A 12,050-nucleotide genomic window follows, 5' to 3' on the forward strand; every position below is an offset into this window, starting at 1 on the left:
TGATCTTGGTTTTGCTCTATAAATGGGGACCTGAATGGGAGGAACCTGAGTTGGAGGAGGAGGAGGCCTCTCGCTCTTCCTTCCTGACTGAGCATAAGATGCCTCCTCTTAAAAGGTTTGTCAGGCAGGGAATACAACTATCTGGCATCGTCTCCTTGATTCCCTCCAATGCTAAACTTGTTGCTGGCTCACTCGTAATCTGGTGATCCACTCAACATCAGTGCACAATGTGTCATATCCTGGACAACGCAATAAAATCCATTGTACTCCAGTCAAGGCTTGGCTAAGGTGGAGGGCACGAAAATCGAACAAGTACATAAATTTAAATATTTAGGAATTTATTTTCAATATAATTTAGGGTGGAAAGCACACGTTGAATATCTTCAAAACAAGACAAAAGCCCTATCACACTCCCTCCTCCGTTTCTTCTACTCTGAGGGGACCTTAGTCATCCCTGCGGCCTTGAAAGTGTATAGCATTAAAGTGATGGCCACAATGGCCTATGCCGCACCTTTATGGGATGCCTTTGCAAACCTCTCACCTTTAGAGTCACTTCAAAGCCAATTCTTACGCCGACTTCTAAAATTACCAACATGCATAAGTAATGCGGCTATCCACTTAGAAATGAAGATCCCCTCAGTGGAGTTAGTTATATGGAGGAGAGTTTTGATTTATTGGGTATCCCTATGGCATAAACTCCCGAACCACTATCTCATTCAATGCATGTGGCGTGATGACTTCACAAATTCGTGGTCAGGAAAAATCCATGCCAAATTGCTGTCCTATGAGATCTCGCCCACAAAATTGCTCAAACTGGATCTAAATGTGGCAAAAAGGTGTATAAATCAAAGGCTGGATGATGCGGAGCTATACCAAAATTTCGTAGCTGGTGGTGGAGCCTGCTCGCCATTAAATTTCGGCATAACCCCTATCTACCGCGCTCCGTCCTACTTAACATCGATTATGGCCGCGTCTCACCGATATGCCTTCATTAGAGCTAGGTTCAATGTCTTTCCAACAAACGTGCTGAGACATAGATTCACTAAGGGCCAAGTCCCTTCAATGTGTGCTTGTGAAATGAAAACACCAGAACCTCTACATCATGTTATGTTTATCTGCCCTTTGTACAGTTCAGCCCGTGCTAGTATACTAAACCCCATAATCCAGCCTATGGCTGACAAACCAGTAGACCTACAACTTGCCTGGGTTCTTCAAGATGTGTATCCTTATATTACCCTACAGGTTGCTAAATTCCTAACAGCCGTCGTCTCGTACAAGAGACGGAATGGAATGTTAGCTGATTATTGATAGTTATAAGAAATTTCTATAATGACATCAGATATTGATTTTAATGTAGTGCCTAAAATTTTTAATCTTAATCTTTTCTTATGAATGGCTAATATCTGCCCTTGTGAGTTGTGAATTGTGTTATATTATTTGTGGTTTGTACGAGTCCGCTGTTTTATTTGATTTTTGTTGTTGTGTGTGTTTCATGATGGCCGTAAAGCTGAATAAAACATTTTGACTTTGGCTAAGTCAGTTGCTACTTTTTGGAACAGGGAGCAGAGCTTACACAATACAAAAATTAAACCAGCAGACTACGGAAGATAATTTAAATGATTTTCTTAATTTATTAATATACAAAGTTTAGGAGAATGAAATGATGTGAAGTGAACTTCTGAATGATGCAGCATACCTGTAGAAAATGGAGTACAGGTATTCGAATATCTAGCAATGACATAACTAGAAAGTATTCTTGAATATCAGAACTGATATGGTTAATAGCAAAGCACACAGACTAAAAAACCCAACTCCTGTCTCCCTCTAGACTGTCTTGTTGTAAGATAAATATAAGTTCCCAAAACACAATATTATTAAAAGATAGTAGTTTACAAACTAAGAGCAGTAGACCAGGACGCAAAGCAAGGTAGCAAAACATTTCCTCCCATCTTCCTGTTCATGTGAACAGGACTACATAAAAGTTGGGCTAAGAAAGAACATAATCTCTTTCAGAGGTGGAGAAGGAGCAACATGGATGAGTAGCTGTGTTTCCTTTATGCACTTCTGGACATCAGAAACGTGGACTATTTTAAGAATCAGATGTTCCCTTAATTTCTGGTTGTCAGGTGCTCCTTTGTGTTCAGATCAGGCCTCAGCACAACAAGGTAGCACTTGGGAAGGAAGATGCAGCCCAGAAGCCCAGCACTGGAGGCCAACATAGAGAAGATCTGCACAGCCATCATGTACTTGCCCTTGGTGCTCAGGTAGGTGGGCACAAAAGACACCCAAACACTGCAGAAGACCAGCATGCTGAAGGTGATCAGCTTGGCTTCGTTGAAGGAGCCAGGCAGCTTCCTGGCTAGGAAAGCCACCGTGAAACAGGTGGCAGCCAAGAAGCCCAGGTAGCCCAGGGCAACGTAAAACATGGCCACAGACCCTTCGTTGCATTGCAGGATGATCTCTTCCACCTGGGAGTGCATGTCGGGCTCTGGGAATGGGGGAGAAGAGCCCAGCCAGATGGTGCAGATGAGAACTTGCCCCCCAGAACAGGAGATGACAATGGAGTTGGCCAGACTCTTGCCCAGCCATCTCCTCACCCTGTTCCCGGGCTTTGTGGCCAGGAAGGCCAGCACCACCGTGATGGTCTTTGCCAAGACAGAAGAAACAGCAACTGAGAAGATGATGCTGAAGGCCGTTTGTCGGAGAAGGCAGGTCTCTTTCCTTGGGCGCCCGATGAAGAGGAAGGAGGACAGAAAGGAAAGCAGGAGGGAGACGAGGAGGATGTAGGAGAGGTCCCGGTTGTTGGCTTTGACTATGGGAGTGTCCTTGTATTTAATGAAGATTCCCAACACAATGCCTGCTGTTATAGATAAGAAGAGGGCAACAGAAGCTAACACCATTCCCAAATATTCTTCATAAGCCAGGAAGACGATAATCTTGGGGATACAATGATCTCTGTCCTTGTTTGAATGGTGATCTTCTGAGCATTTGGTGCAATGTTCTGCATCTGGGGAATAGAAAAAGAGTAGCTGCAGCATCACTTACATCCCTAATGATCAGTGCTCTATTACGTTTTGAAGAAATCCTAGAGATTTCTTCCTTATGATCATTCCTTTCAACTCTCTTCCAGGATGTAATGAAGGTGATTTATCCGAAAGAAGTTGAAGAAGGAGCTCCATTCCACAATGTCTGCAGAATTCTCACAAAAAGTGGGTGAGACTGGATTTCTGCCCTGTGTTTACTCTCTCCAGAAATTCCTTCCCCCTTGGCGTCACCCACCTTCCTGGGCGGAGAAGGTCCCTTCCGCACACCCAGCACAAGCATAGCAGCAAACGGGCTTTCCTTCCAGAACCATCTTGGCATATCCAGGTCGACATCTTTCTGTACACCTGGAATGAGGTACGGCCTAACCAGGAAGACAAGAAGGTGCAACAAAGAGGAACAGTTAGGAGTATTTGTGGGTATGTAATTCACTCATAGAGTTTTGAAACGGATCTCTGGACTGCAGCCTTTGACCCCTCATCAAGGTCCTTTCAACCCCCCACTGACAATTGGGGTGACCAGAATATCTTGTTCTTCATAATTCGTTCAGTACAACTGAGGTTTGCACCACAGAACTCTGATACCTCTTCTCCATTTACCTGCTTCCCTGCTTAAAAAATCTTCAAAGAAAATAGCAATGGAGTCTGAAATGTGATTTCCCCAAATTTCAGGATTCTGATAATCTCTCAACCGCTAATTAAGACACATTTAATATGACTTTTCCAAATATTGGTTTCCCTCACTCTGTTCTTGAGGCATGCAAGGTTTCCTCTTGTCGCTGATCTATTTCCCTAGTTATTTCTAGTTCATATGCCATTCCTTAACATTAACCTTACATTACAATAGGTTTTTTTAAAAAAAGACTTACCATGCTTCACCAACAGCTGTGCACTTCTCAATTCCTGCACGTACAATAGTTTAACATTTGCAACATCTACAAGTGAGCTTACTCCACAAATTAAAAAATCCACAATAAATTAGTAATTATAATTTCTAAAATAAATTACTTTCCATCCTTCTGCATGTATAAAAACCCAATAGTTCACTTTTACTAGGTATTTTCCCTTTTCCATAGGTGTTTTCCCTTTTCTTCTTATCTACGTAGTCCATTCGGTTAAAGATTCTGTCCAGAATTCTTAAGTTCTCAGTCTGTCTTGGAAATAGATGGTGTCTTCTCTGAGGACCTCTGGTCCCTACCCTTTCTTTGAGCACCCCAAATTTCCCTCCTATCTCAGCTGCTGTGGAAAGAAGGAGTGGCGGTTGCAGCTGTTATTGAACGGTCAAGACATCATTGATCAACCTGATATAGTCATTTTGCAGCAGTTGCTCAAGGAAAAGCATAATAAGCATCTCCTAGCCTTCTCCCTTTGTGATTTACCCTACCTTATTGAATTTCTTGGGCCACTCAATGGCTTCTGGGTTAATGGTGAACTTTATGCCAGCAGACGTCTCTCTCCTTATATTCCCAATTTTCACAATGTCATGAGACTTATTGGGAAACATCACCCAGTTCACAATATCAAAGTCCGCTGGCAGCTCCCAGTTCTCATCCAAGCACAGCCTGCCTCTGGAAGTATTCAGACACTGGATTTCTCTCAAGAAAGGGTGAAGCTGGAATGACAGGGGAAAGCACCAGCACTGAGAAACCTGGAAGCCAAGATGGATATCTCAGTCCTACTCACTTCAACCTCTTCTGATTTGGGGCCTGCGTGTATCTCATGTAGACTGGAATTCCTATTCAGCCATTTATATTACTACAGACCCTGCAAGTGCTCCAATTTTCCAGGGACGTCCCTGAATTAGAGACAGTTTTTCATTTGATCCCAGAATTTCCCACCTTTCCTTAGAATGTCCCTATTTTCGTTGGAGAAATGTTGGCGGATGTGTAGTTACCCAACCCACAAGCCGTCTAATCCTATATCGGGAATTTTTAAATGTTTAATATTTTAGTATGAATTTCTTTATTTTGGGAGCTGCCCAGAGTGCTGAGGCAACTGAAGAAGATGTATAAACAGTGCTATTCTAGAAAAGAAGGTGCCGGAACTAACCATGAACACCTCCCTCTGAGAATGGCAATGGCACCCACCTGAGAGGTGTCAAAACTGAGTTCCAGCGAGTTCCCCTCTGAAAAAAAGCCCTGGCTATAAGCAGTCATTATGGAATGGGCCGTCTCTATTTTCAACAGAGAAATGTTGGGCGGTATGCTTCTATTACTAATACTAATAGTAACTATGATATTTTGCAGGCCTATCCCCAGTCAAGATCAGCATCTGTGTGGACTGCAGTTTGCAAAAAGGGGGAGGAAATACCTGCCACGGCTGTAGCCTTTGGGGTCCCCATTGCTCTCCTTCCTCCACCATCAGCCTCCTCTGGGATCTAGATGAAAGCGAAGCATGCAAGGCCTGAGCCACAGCCTGAACATTGATGTAATTGCCATAGCTGTCAAAAGACAGGGTTTTCTCACGCTCCTCTTGGGGCAATAGCTGCAGTTTCTCCTCCTCTCTGCATCTTATCCTTCCTTTCACGGACAACTGATGCTTTGAATATGAACACTGAAATGCTTGATTCAAATAATCCAGAAGATTGATCTGTGATTTGTCACCTTTGCTGCTCCTTATTCTGGTCTGAATTGCAAAGGACAGAGAACCATGGAGGTGCTGGAATAAATTTGGAGGGAAGTAAATGCCAGCTCTGATTTCTAACAAAGCTGTTGTGATCCAGACTTTCGCCCCTATTTCCTTCTCATGGGTATCGTGTATTACCATGAGCAATATGATAACCAGTGCATTGGTTATATAGGAAACAAAGACCCCAACTTGTCTCCATAGGAAAAAAGGTTCCCCAGGCCTCATAAATTGATCTGGATCATTTTCTGGTACTTTTTTTGATAAAGCAATGCAGATCCCTTTGCTGAACATCAGAGGTTTCACAGCGCTCTCAAATCTTTCTCCACTGTCATTGTCTGGAGTGCAGAGGCCAATCCACGTCCATCCAAAATACAGGAGCAATTCAACAATCCCCTGGTACTGACTTTCCTCTTTGGGAGTCATCCGGTAGACAAAAGGGAACAGGGTTTTACCTTCGAGAACCTGGGCAGTGAAGCCATAACTGATCTAGCAAGGAAAGCAAAAGATCACCAATTTATTTTACTTTCAGCATAACAGATATTTACTTATCTGAAATGCCTGATATCTATCTAAATCTCTGATGGCTGAGGCTGATGGGAGTTTTAGTCGGAAACATCTGGAGGTGTCAAGTTGGTGAAGGCTCAGTTTTGAAAAAGGGATGTTGGATCCATAGCTCAGGATTTTCCCATTTTGAAAAATATCCCTGCTTGACCTATCCAAAGAGAAAGTAGAATTTTACGCAGTTGAAATTCTCTGTGCTTCATGCTCTCCCACTACTTACCTGTGGGATTTTGTAGATGCCTGACAAGGCTGAAATCACTCTTGAGATGACAGTATTGCCTCCTTCAAGAACAGCCAGCAGGTGATTCTGTTCTCCACAGTGATAATTGGGAATATTGCATCCACTGCCTGCAAGCAGCTCTAGCATGGCGTCTGAAGTCATCCTTGCATCGAAATGGTTCTCATAGATGTTGTAGCCCAGGGTGATGTTGGGTAAGAGCCTGAGATCCTGGTTGATCTCTTGGGTGGTGAGCAGGAAAGACAACACATGCCAGAAGTACCTAGTTGCCTCCCTGCAATAAATGAATTATTTAAAAAGAGTGAATCTGATATTCATATTAATGGGAGGGAGGAAACATTATATGATCTACAAAGATTAGTATTTATTTATCCTTTTACATTAATATCAAACCTTTTCCTGTCTAGCATAGAACAAAAATTTGGAGATCTCTGCTCCATGACAGGAGCTTTGATGCAAACAGCACACAGAGCTGTTCAACAATGGAAGAGACTCCCTCCGAAGGTGTGTCATGGATGCTCCAGGTGAGATTCTTCCGGGTTCCTTCCATCTCTGCAATCTATGATTCTTTTCTACTATGGTTTTATGAGTAAGAAATGAAGGCGCCCCTCAAAATGTGTGCTATACTGGGAAGTTGCTGCAAAGGCTGCTTTTCCTGCATTGGTCTTTGGCTTCTTCCAAGGGGCTAGACTATAGGTAGATAAGAGACCATTTGATTGAAGGAGGGGAAGCACCAAATACCTCAGTCCCCTTTTTGTTACAAATGAGGCCTGGTGGCTTACAGGTTTGAGTGTGTGGTAAAACCTATAATTTTGCACATGTTTTTCATCTGTGACTCCACCAATGAGGACACCCCCTGGTCTGTATTTTTGTTGTTGTTGTTGTTTAGTCGTTTAGTCGTGTCCGACTCTTCGTGACCCCATGGACCAGAGCACGCCAGGCACCTCTGTCCTCCACTACTTCCCGCAGTTTGGTCAAACTCAAGCTGGTAACCTCGAAAACACTATCCAACCATCTCGTCCTCTGTCGCCCCCTTCTCCTTGTGCCCTCCATCTTTCCCAGCATCAGTGTCTTCTCCAGGGAGTCTTCTCTTCTCATGAGGTGGCCAAAGTACTGGAGCCTCAACTTCACGATCTGTCCTTCCAGTCAGCACTCAGGGCTGATTTCCTTAAGAATGGATGCGTCTGATCTTCTTGCAGTCCATGGGACTCTCAAGAGTCTTCTCGAGCACCATAATTCAAAAGCATCAATTCTTCGGCAATCAGCCTTCTTTATGGTCCAGCTCTCACTTCCATACATCACTACTGGGAAAACCATGGCTTTAACTATACGGACCTTTGTTGGTAAGGTGATGTCTCTACTTTTTAAGATGTTGTCTAGATTTGCCATCGCCTTTCTCCCAAGGAGCAGGCGTCTTTTAATTTCGTGGCTGCTGTCACCATCTGCAGTGATCATGGAGCCCAAGAAAGTAAAATCTCTCACTGCCTCCATTTCTTCCCCTTCTATTTGCCAGGAGGTGATGGGACCAGTGGCCATGATCTTCGTTTTTTTTTATGTTGAGCTTCAGACCATATTTTGCGCTCTCCTCTTTCACCCTCATTATTATTTTATATAATCATTTTATTTGAAGCATATCATTCCTGCTCTTCTCCCATAGAAATCCACCCATTTTCAAGAGAGATTTTTTCATTCTGAGATGTAGGTGTCCTGTTGTGTTGTATAAAGAGAACTGTGATCCAAATAGAATAAACATAAAATAATGAATCTCAGTTGCTTGGAAATTGCTTGAGTTTCATGCCACCCTCTGGGTTAGGAAACAGGTACCTACTGTGTCAACCGTTGCAATAGTTAGAAATGAGACCAGTTGTGGGTGTGTGTGTGAAGAAAAGGAATAAATCCTTTTCACATTTTAGACTCCACTAACAAGGAAGTCTTCTGACTCATATTATTTTATTTATCATTTTAATTAAAGCACATATTTCCTGCTCTCCATCCACCAAACGTTAATCTGTAGGATTTAAAAAATCCATTTTTAAAACTATAGCATTCTTTAACGACAGTTTGTTGATGCCAATGAATCTGGTCAGGGTTCAAAAGTTTGCACTGAATTTCCCCACCTGCAGGATGCCATGAAACTCAGGCAATTCCCAAGGCTCAAGGGTTTTATTCAATATTATTCCATTATTCCAGAGCTCAAAGGTTGAATTGCCTGAGTTTCATGGCATCCTGCAGGTGGGGAAATTCAGTGCATCCTTTTGACTCCTGACCAGATTGATTGGCATCCTTGCAATCTGCTAAAAGCAACACAGAATCAAAGGTAGGAGAGTGTTTCACTAAGGAAGACCCAGAGAACATGGAAATAGGAGAGGGTTGGGTGGAAACTTTTAGTGGACCCCCAGCTCCCATCAGCCCAGCCAGCAAGACCAATGGTCAGGGCAGGGTAGATCTGCAACATGAGGACAGCCTTGGCTCCCCAGCCCTGAGAAAGGCACTCTTTCCTTGATAAATAGGAACCATTACAAGGACTGGAGGACCATGAAACCCACCCACATATGATTTTACATACCCCTCATTCCTGGCCAAGGGTGTCTGAGAAAAGACGTATGGAGTTTCCTCATATGAGCGTTTTGGAGATATGATCCCACTGATGAGAAAGTGTCCAGGCCGGTAGTAATTGCGAGCATCCGTTTGATCCCTGACCAGATTCAAGGGACATTTCGCCTTGTGGTTCCCGCAGACTCCAAAGGGCATCATGAGCAGCAGAAGCTGCAACAGAAGCAGCAGGGATCTCATTCTGGCTCCTCCTCCTCTTACCTGCCCAGGAAGCAAAGCAGAAGAACCCAAAGACTCTTGCAAGACCAACCTGGGTGGGCTTTCCCAATCTGGGTGGTTTTCATCTATATCTTCTGAGCTATGAAGCACAAGGCAGGCACACCCCTCTTTCGCCAACTCTGCATCTTCACTCAGTCTTTCTCCAGCACAGGGAATATTCTCTGCACCAACTTTTTCTTTCCCAGACACAGCGCAATTAATATTGTCATGTTGCTTTCCGAGGCTCATGCAATCTCCAGAAATATCTCCTGAGCTTTCAGAAGATGAGATGACTATAATTTTGATTATTCCAAGTGGAATAAGTTTCATCACACAAACTTTCTGGAGTCCTGAATGGCTCAAGCGGCAGGTGCAGAGCTGGAGAAAAACATGCTTGATTCTAGCCGATCCCTTCTTACGAAACTGGTGGAATATGATGAAATGTCTAAACTCAGAGGACAAAATGATGGATTGTTTTTGTACGATCCTTATCTACTCATTAAGAAATACACAAATCAAACATATTGTTCTTTAATGAAATAAATACTTTACACAAAAAGAAAATAGAAAATAGAAAAGAGATCATTATAATTTTGATTATTCCAAGTGGAATAAGTTTCATCACAATAACTTTCCGAAGTCTTGAATGGCTCAAGCGGCAGGTGCAGAGCTGGAGAAGAACATGATGGACAGGGGTGTGTTTGGAAGTTGGAAGTTTGGCCTGAACTTTGCTCCCAAGGACCAAAGAAGGAGCTGGATCCGACCATGGACTCTCCTTCCTTGGACGTTTTGAAGCAGAGGTTGGATGACTACCTGTTGGGATTCTTTAGCTGAGATTCCTGCAGAGTGTTGGACTAGAGGACCTTGGGGTCCCTTTCCAAGTCTCCCATTCTATGATTCATTGGGGGGTTTTAAGAAGAGGTCGGACAGTCAGGGATGGACAACAGCCAGATGAAGAAGTCCTAGCCTTGTATCCCAGGCATCCACACCCTTTTAAAATGTAGGGTTTTTTGGGGAGGGCAGAGGCTGTTATTGGGTAGTACCTGACTTTTAGAAGACATCTGAAGGTAGCTCTGTTCAGGGAAGTTTTTAATGTTTGATGTATTTATCGTGTTTTTAATATTCTATTGGGAGCCACCCTGAGTGGCTGGGGAAACCAAGCCATATGGGTGGGGTATAAATAAATGGTTGTTGTTGTTACACTAGATTTAATGAACACTCATATCAGAGTGCCCTGGAAACTGATGGCCATAGTCTTTTATATACTAACCTTTTATGCTCTTCCACATCCGTTTAATGCTCCGAAACCCCTCTTTTAGCTTCTTTTAGACTTTTATGTATACTTTGTGTTTTAATATATTTTAGCTTTACGTTTTACAGATTGGAAATGACTGTACCCCACCCTACTGATGCTGGTCTACTACCGTAATAAAGATTTGATTGATTGAAATGAAAAATCCTTTAGTAATGCTGTGATTGGACACCGAAATAATATAATACAGGGTGATTCATAAATGAAATATACAGTTTCCAGATCCTGTAAGACCGGCGCCGACACGGAAAACAGCTGCGAACCGTGAGGTAGATGTACTCATAAAGTGATGGAGGTGATAGTGCGCGTGTCACGTGACTAGTCAGGCGAAATGGCTGCGTCTGCAGTGGAGAAGACGTTTTGTGTTCTTGAATTGAGCAAAACGGAGTTTGTTGTGCAACGGCATTTGCGATTGCGATGTGTGTTGTGTGACAAACGGTGCATACATAGAACATCTGTGACTGTTTCGAAACTACTTTAAACATTCCCCTACAATTCTGTCACAGGTAACATGAGATATATTATATATTTTTTATAGTGTGTTGAAACTGTGTACTTCATTATGAATCACGCTGTATAATAATATAATATAATATAAAATATAATATAATATAATATAATATAATATAATATAAATAACATACATACATCGTACTTTTCCGTGTATAAGACACGGAAAATGGGATCCCCCATTTTCTTAATATTGAGTCCCCCCAAATAGGGGGTGTCTTATACACGGGGGCATGTTCTACACAGGAAAATACAGTAATATGTAATTACTATAATATAATATGATAGCTAAAGGTAAAGGGACCCCTGACGATTAGGTCCAGTTGTGGCCAACTCTGAGGTTGCGGCGCTCATCTAGCTTTATTGGCCGAGGGAGCCGGCGTACAGCTTCTGGGTCATGTGGCCAGCAGGACTAAGCCGCTTCTGGCGAACCAGAGCAGCGCACGGAAACGCCATTTACTTTCCCGCTGGAGCGGTACCTATGTATCTACTTGCACTTTGACTTGCTTTTGAACTGCTAGGTTGGTAGGAGCAGGGACCGAGCAATGGGAGCTCACCCCGTCTTGGGGATTCAAACCGCCGACCTTCTGATCAGGAAGCCCTAGGCTCTGTGGTATAACCCACAGCGCCACCCGCGTCCCAATGTAATATATAATATAATATAATATAATATAATATAATATAATATAATATAATATAATATAATATAATATAATATATATAATATAATATACCTTCCCCCAAATTAATATTTCATTATAATTAATATTAGTAATAATAATGAAATAAGTCAAGCCAGAGGCTCCTCCCAGCTCTGCCTTGCCCTGCCTAGTGGGCGTGACCACTCTCCACTAAATCCCGCCCCGCCTCTCCCCGCTTTCCACTGCTGCCTTTCGTGACCCATTGCCTTCCCCAGCTCTACTCGCCCCACCTCCTTTCACAATGACTC

The 12,050-nt window shown here is 42.9% G+C and overlaps 4 protein-coding genes across 12 annotated transcripts in view; 1 reads left to right on the top strand and 3 right to left on the bottom strand.

The window, feature by feature from the left end:
• Nucleotides 1-9,569, bottom strand: part of LOC309360976 (vomeronasal type-2 receptor 26-like) — a 39,464-nt gene extending 29,895 nt beyond the window's left edge. Inside the window, exon 1 of the mRNA XM_081895987.1 lies at nt 9,472-9,569. The gene's annotated coding sequence lies outside the window, so the exon portion shown is untranslated. The remainder of the gene's footprint in view (nt 1-9,471) is intronic.
• LOC309360855 (uncharacterized protein) overlaps nt 1-12,050 on the top strand; it is a 143,993-nt gene that overhangs the window by 75,745 nt on the left and 56,198 nt on the right. The window lies entirely within an intron of this gene.
• On the bottom strand, nt 2,109-3,245 carry LOC309361066 (vomeronasal type-2 receptor 26-like; the record flags this gene model as incomplete). The annotated part of the gene is made up of 1 exon (XM_081896017.1): nt 2,109-3,245. The coding sequence occupies exon 1, from the start codon at nt 3,036-3,038 to the stop codon at nt 2,109-2,111; it is 930 nt and encodes a 309-aa protein (XP_081752143.1). The 5' UTR covers nt 3,039-3,245.
• Nucleotides 3,905-9,609, bottom strand: LOC309360751 (vomeronasal type-2 receptor 26-like; the record flags this gene model as incomplete). The annotated part of the gene is made up of 4 exons (XM_081895585.1): nt 3,905-4,653; nt 5,352-6,155; nt 6,451-6,742; nt 9,035-9,609. The coding sequence occupies 4 exons, from the start codon at nt 9,607-9,609 to the stop codon at nt 4,417-4,419; spliced, it is 1,908 nt and encodes a 635-aa protein (XP_081751711.1). The 3' UTR covers nt 3,905-4,416.

The sequence above is a fragment of the Podarcis melisellensis genome (genome assembly GCF_964234715.1).
Source record: "Podarcis melisellensis genome assembly, chromosome: 18".
Classification (NCBI taxonomy): Eukaryota; Metazoa; Chordata; class Lepidosauria; order Squamata; family Lacertidae; genus Podarcis; species Podarcis melisellensis.